The 7,500-nt window shown below is 45.6% G+C and overlaps 2 protein-coding genes across 2 annotated transcripts in view; one reads left to right on the forward strand and one right to left on the reverse strand.

The window, feature by feature from the left end:
• Positions 1 to 7,500, reverse strand: part of nalcn (sodium leak channel, non-selective) — a 177,300-nt gene that overhangs the window by 112,519 nt on the left and 57,281 nt on the right. The window lies entirely within an intron of this gene.
• On the forward strand, positions 4,327 to 6,160 carry LOC134461435 (uncharacterized). Its single transcript, XM_063214366.1, has 2 exons — positions 4,327 to 4,840; positions 5,063 to 6,160. Exons 1-2 carry the CDS (start codon positions 4,541 to 4,543, stop codon positions 6,158 to 6,160), a joined length of 1,398 nt encoding a protein of 465 aa, XP_063070436.1. The 5' UTR covers positions 4,327 to 4,540.

Below are 7,500 nucleotides of genomic sequence, written 5' to 3' on the forward strand. Positions count from 1 at the left end.
ACACAAATAATCACATCCATAGGCCATGGGTCATGAAACCACCCCCCTCCCTAAAACTAAGAGTAGAATCTAAGGTCACACCTAAATATTTAAACTCATCAACATTATTTAGCTTTGTTCCATCAGCATATTATGTCTGGAACAACATTTAGTTTAAATCTATTGTGAAAATACATTGTAACAGTTTTGTTGGTATTTAGTGTGAGACAGGAGGTGTTTAACCAGATTGAGACCTTAGTTAGTGTTTGAGTCAGTTTGCTGGCCACATTTTTAAAAAATGTAATGTTTAATACCGGTATACAATATCATTGGCAGCACAAAAATATGTAATAATAATAGCAATCTACAACACCGGTTTGTCTTTCACTATGATGAGCATGCTGGTGTGTATATTTCTGTGTCTCTTTGTGCGCTTCTGTGTATGCTTGCGTGTATACTGTGCATGTGTCCATGCTCGACTATGTGTGTGTGTTCGTATGTGTGCATGCGTGTTTGTGGGTGTGCGCATGCCTGCATTCCTGCATGTGGGCGTGAATGTGTGCCTGTGCTTGTGTGACCACCTGTTTGTGCCTGGGTGAATCAGCAATTTGGAGAGGCCAGGGGGTGTTCACTCACGGAACTAGCTACTAATCACAACTGGCTAACCCCAATCCCAACCTAAGTGCAAAATGAATGGGTGTCAATGGAGTTTTCTACTATTATAATTGTTGTGCTTTTTTAAAATATTTTTTTGCCCTGAAATATTAATATTCAGTTCGAAGCTATAAATAATAAGACCTCATTTGAGTATCGTTTCGGTCATTTTGTGCCACTTGATTATTATATACTGGGTCACAAAGCTCAATTTATTCAGGCCAAACCCATAAACATTAGCGGGATGCTAGCGAGTACAGGTCGAAATCTTGTTCCCTGCTGAAAAACTAAACACCTGAAAGATTTGAGTATACAGCCTATTATTAAACACCAGCCATAATGCTTACCAGGAATATTTTGTTGATCAGATTTGTGACTGTAAAAAGCAGTAGCAATGTATTTAGCATATGGGCTCCCTTCTCCATTCCAAACATTTTCCCACATGAAGGACTTACCAACGCTCGCCAACTAGTGGACACTCAATAGGAACTGCAGTATGCATGCAAAGCTAACTGGCTACAATGGGAACCAGTCAGACTGAATCTTCTCCCTGGTTCTAATTTCTCCGGAGAGGCCCAGCATGACAGTTGGCCAAACATCTGTTTTGGCGACCATTCAAGAGAAATGATGAAGCGATCAGTTATGAGGGGGGTGAGGGGGACACAACATCATTTTTGGAAAGAAACCACATAGCAGGTATTAAAGGTACACTGTACAGGAATTGGTCAAAAAAGGTACTGCAAGGTAGCTGCTCATTGAAACTGGGCTGCCTATTGACACATTTTATCTTTACATGACAGTTTACTAAATAATAAACAAATATTTTCTAGTATGGTCCAAAAATGGCTATTTTTGGAAATTCAATGGCGGACCATGGAGAAGATCCCCCTTTCCATGTATGAAAAGTGCAATTTATCCAGTCATAATGAATACTTAGAATTTGATGGTGGTGTGAAGTTTTCATGAAAAAGGTAACATTAGTGAATGGGCAGCATGAGTTCTGGAAATAAACTCACACAGTGTCCCTTTAAGACTATTGTTTTTAAATGCTGAATGTTGCATCCATCATTCAATGCATTGGACCTTTAAGCATCATGTACATACCCCAGCATTAAATGATTATAACATGATTAAATATGTCAATTGACCAGCCAGCCTTGGCACACTGCAATGATATCCTATGTATGCAACAAACACAGGCAACATTTCTGATAGAGCTATAGACTGATACTATGTTAGCTTGAGTGAGCGTAATTAATGACTATGTTACTATCTCACCTTAACTGCTCTTTGTATCCATTGTAATATTTGTATGCATGAGGGAAAAGACCACTTGGGGGAAAAGACCACTTGATTTGTCATAATTCTTGTGACATAATCAGACATTTTTAAGAGAAAGAGGAAGAATCCTTTTTATAGGTGTGCGTGCGTGCGTGCGTGCGTGCGTGCGTGCGTGCGTGCGTGCGTGCGTGCGTGCGTGCGTGTGTGCGTGCGTGCGTGCGTGCGTAACACCTTTCTCCTCCCAAAGTAGACGGAGACAATCGTGCCCGTTAGCAAGCCCACCGGTAATGAAAAGCAATCACCGCCACTTCCTCGCGATAACACACCCACACCCATGCGCACACACACACACACACACACACACACACACACACGCACGCACACAGACATGCACACAGACACGCACACACACACACACACACACACACACACACACACACACACACACACACACACACACACACACACACACACACACACACACACACACAATGACAAATTCCCTATGTATGAGTCCAACATACACCCCCAAAGAAAAAGAGATAGGGAAAAAAGGTTATGCATCTCATGAGACGAGAAAGAGAGACAGAGAGAAAGAGAGAGAGAGAGGCAGACACAGACAGACACAGAGAGAATAAGAATGCCACACAGCTTCTAAATGCACAGAGAGATAGAAATAAATGCTGCTTCTAAACACAACTCAGGAATATTACAGTCATGCAGGAATAGGGAGAAACAGAAGAAGAAGACACACACACACACACACACACACACACACACACACACACACACACACACACACACACACACACACACACACACACACACACACACACACACACACACACACACACACACACACACACACACACACACACACACACACACACACACACACACACACAGGCAAGTTCAAGTCCAAGTCCCCATGAAGTGGGACAAGCACAGCTTGCTGGTGGGTGGTCAATCAGCCGAGAAAATGGTGCGACAAAAACAGACACTGAGAGAAATATAGTAGGCGGGTGGGTGGAGAGAGAGAGAGAGAGGGGTGAAAGACAGAAGACAGGCAGGGGGTACAGAAGGGTAAACCGGAGGGTGAAAACAGGATACAGAGTTATTGGGCTGAGGAAGAGGAAAGAGATAGAGAGTGGGTGAAAAATAGAGTGAGAAGAGAGAGAGCTGAACAAATTATGGTGAGAGAGAGGGAGATACAGAGAGAGAGAGAGAGAGAGAGAGAGAGAGAGAGAGAGAGAGAGAGAGAGAAAGAGAGAGAGAGGTAGAGAGAGAGAGAGAGAGAGAGAGAGAGAGAGAGAGAGAGAGAGAGTGAGTACGGGAATGCTTTTGAATGGACAAAGAGAGATAGAAATAATGCTGCTTCTGAACACAAGTCCAGAGCTGAAAATGTAACATTTCACAAGAGAGGGTGACTGTTAAAATAGTACTTGATTGAACACTCCCTTCCCTTGTGTAGTAAAATTGGTTGAAGGGAATCCTTTTTAGATGGCTCAAAAGAGGAGAAGAGAGCACTTCTCTCTTCTGTCCTCCTGGAGCCACAGCGGCCACATCTGCAGCCTTTATGCAAATGCACTTCCTGTCTGTCTGCTGGGCCAAAATCGAGAGGGAAGGAACACACCCCCCCACACACACACACACACACCATTTCTTGCTCTATTTTGCACCTCACGCATCCACACTCGCTCACCTCTCCGTCTTCCCGCTTCTCTCACTCCATACTCCATATATTATTTCAATCTCTCTACTTCCCTCTCTTTGTTTGCTTCCCTCCTTCTCTCTGTTTCTCCACACACAAACATACACACACACGCACACGCACACACACACAAGCCCACACACACACAAGCCAACATCATTTCTAAGTCCTACTGCTCTGAAGTGTGCTATTGTTACATAATCCACTTTATTATAATCCACTCGGAGAAATCAAATACAAATCTCACTAAGGTCAATAGTTAGAAATCACATACAAACATCCCATGAGGAATTGAGCAGATGCAAGTAAGAAGCCAGTTCTATTCACATTTACAGTCCTTCTCACAGTCTTATCTTTCCTTCATTGAAATAAGAGTAAATGAAGAGTTTCTGAAAAGGACAGATTCAGTTGAAGAGAAGGATCACTTGAACAGCCCCGCTGTGGCAGTGGAATGCATGCTCCAAAGACAAAAATATATAGACAAGAGTGATTTTTACTCCAAAAGGGTGTTGCGCCTTTATGTTTGTAGCCGGGAGGGTGCGTTGGTTCCACAAAGTAATCCAATGAAGCAGCAAGGAGGAACTTGCACACCACTGATGCCGATGCATAAATGATTTTAATGCGTAAGGAAAATAAAGAAGGTGCTACCCAGTGAAGTGCAAAACGTTTTTGGTCCAGACAAGAGTGACACACAGTAGCCTCAGTCTCACTGCAGGGCCAGCCCCGCGCTTCAGCGGCCCGGGGCCGCCCGGGGCTCAGGAGAGTGGCCGGCTCGGAGCTGCCGGCCCCGGGCCATTTTTTGCCTGATCGGTCTCATAGCCGACCCCAGGCACATTCAGGTACACGCCTTGTTTGTGAAACGTCAGTCGGGCACAGCCCACTTTCGCCCCGCATCCGCATATAGCTCTAGTCAACATGAGCAACACGCAACAAGCCAAATCACAGAAGGACAACAACAGAACAACGACAAAGAAGGAGAAGAAAATAATGGAGCAAACTCTGCTGGAGCAGGTCGCCGTTTGGCTCGTAGACTACGGACAAAGACGACAAGAACTGCAAAGAAAATGGCTTGCCTTTCAAGAACAGTTAAATAACATGGCAAAGTCGATTCAGAAGCTGTATGGGACGCAGCGCATGTTAAGAAGACAAAGACGCATGAAAATACAAGCAGCTCGACAACTGAGAGTGAACAGAAGGAGACGTGCGAGAGCACAGGTATGTATCATAAAATTGGTGGAATTTTTCCAACATGCATTTCGAATAAAAAAGTCCGTATTATGTCCGTATTATGTGTGTAGTGTTTGCTAGTAGTCTAGGCTATGCTCGTAAACATGGCTGAATGCTAGCAGGCTAGGTTTGGAATTAAGTAGGTAACTGACCCGGCGAACTGAGTAGCATAACGTCGCTAACCAAACCCCTTCTGTTTATTTGTCGCAGCTTGTTCACAGCTACTGCACTGAAGTGATGTGTCTGAAATCAGTGTGGACATATCCACGATCGAGTGACTGGTGGGAGCACACCGCCATGGCCTACAACGATGAGCAGTGGCTGAACGACTTCAGAGTGTCCAGAGAAACGTTCGACTACCTCTGTAGGGCACTGAGACCGGCATTGCAGCGACGAAACACCTCCTTTCGGCTGGCTATTCCATTGGAGAAACGAGTGGCCATCGCGCTGTATAAACTGGCATCAACCGTTGAATACAGGACTGTAGCCAACTTGTTTGCTGTGGGGAAAACTACCGTGGTGACGACTGTGCACGCCTTCTGCCGGGCCGTCATATCCTACCTCACACCAAAACACATCAAGCTACCCAGCCAAGCAAAACTGGCAGAGATGGCAGACTACTTCGAAACTAGATACGGCATTCCTCAGTGTGTGGGCGCCATAGATGGGTCGCACATCCCCATCACCAAACCACAGCAATACCAGTCAGACTACTGCAACAGAAAGGGATGGCATTCCATCATTCTGCAAGCGGTTGTTGACGGGAAAGGGATGTTCTGGGATTTGAACGTTGGCATACCTGGTCGAGAACACGATGCCACGGTGCTGAAGAAGTCAAACATCTGGTGGTGGGCCCTCGGTTCGGATGCTTTGTCAGGCAGAGTCAGAAACATCTGTGGTACCGACGTGGGCTACTTCATCCTTGGCGACTCTGCGTATCCTCTGCAGAGCTGGTTGATGAAACCTTTCCCGGACAGTGGTCGACTGACACAAAGTCAAGAGCTGTACAACAAGAGGACAAGCCGTGCCCGCTGTGTTGTTGAGCATGCCTTTGGGCGGTTTTTAAAAGGAAGATGGAGGTGTCTGGGCAAAAAAAATGAATGCAGTGTCACAGTTGTTGAGGACATGGTGCTGGCTTGCTGTACACTGCACAATCTTTGCGAGCAAAACCTGGACGCATTCCTTGCAGAGTGGGACGTTCCGTCACAACTTGCTCAACCTCTCCGCGTGGCAGAGGAAGGGGAAAATGCCGACGCTGGAGCTGTCGTAAGACGTGCATTGGAACAGTGGTTCGCTGAACAGCAGTAGCCTAAAGCTTAGCTGCTATGGAAACAGCAGATTGATGGGCAACACAAAATGAACGTCCTCTTCGTTAGCGACAGGTGTTTTTCTGACCTTATGTGTGTTTGATGTTGCCTATGTTGGCGTGCTTAGCCACCGTTATGACCTTTGTGCCTACAAATAAAGGAACGAATGTATCGAAGACACGTCTCTGTCCTTTCTATCCGAACATGTGGTTTTGATAGTTGTCTGCTGGGTAGACAAATGTCTTCCCAAATAGCCTACAGCAGGCATAACCTCCCAGTAGGATGATGGGAATACAGGTTATTTATTTCTTACTTTTGATGAGATCACCGTCAGCCCCCTTTTGTCCGGGCCAGCCCGGGGCTGGCCCTGCAGTGAGACCAAGGCTATTGTGTGACAGTTACAGACAGACAGTAAGAAAGGCAGGCGGTCAGAGAAGACAGAAGGAAACCCCCTTGAAGAAAACGTTAAGCAAGAATGAAGGAGGCAGAGAGTAAGATAGAAAGACAGACAGACAGACAGACAGACAGACAGACAGACAGACAGACAGACAGACAGACAGACAGACAGACAGACAGACAGACAGAATAGCACAGACAGACCAGGGGAAAAAAAATAAATAAATACATAAATAAATAAATAAATAAACAAACAAACATTTGGCACTCAGCAGGCCAGTCTTGGGATGATTATGCCTCTGGGAGTATCTGTGTGAAAAAAGAAAGGAACTACCCACCTAGAAAACAGCCAGTGCCCTGCTCGAGGCCCCGTCAGACACTCAAGGTTAATGTAGCATGGGCTGCTGTCTGTCTCATAATGTATTGGAGGACACACCACTGGCCTGGGGAACTGACTGGAGCGGGTGACTGAAAATGCCTCATTCACATTCTCACCCAGCTCCCGCCACCAGAGATGAGTCAAATGGAAATGCAGCACTTCCTTTTCATTCGGGAAACTAAACCGCCAGACCCCTGTGTGTGTGTGCGTGCGTGTATGCGTGCACACACACACACACACACACACACACACACACACACACACACACACACACACACACACACACACACACACACACACACACACACACACACACACACACACACACACACACACACACACACACACACACACGCACACACACACAAGCCAACACAATTTCTAAGTCCTACTGCTCTGTTCTTGGCAGCACAAGAAGTGTGCTATTGTTACATAATCCACTTTATCATAATCCACTCAGAGAAATCAAATACAAATATCACTAAGGTCAACAGTTAGAAATCACACACACACACACACACACACACACACACACACACACACACACACACACACACACACACACA

This window comes from Engraulis encrasicolus, chromosome 13 (genome assembly GCF_034702125.1).
Source record: "Engraulis encrasicolus isolate BLACKSEA-1 chromosome 13, IST_EnEncr_1.0, whole genome shotgun sequence".
Taxonomy (NCBI): Eukaryota; Metazoa; Chordata; class Actinopteri; order Clupeiformes; family Engraulidae; genus Engraulis; species Engraulis encrasicolus.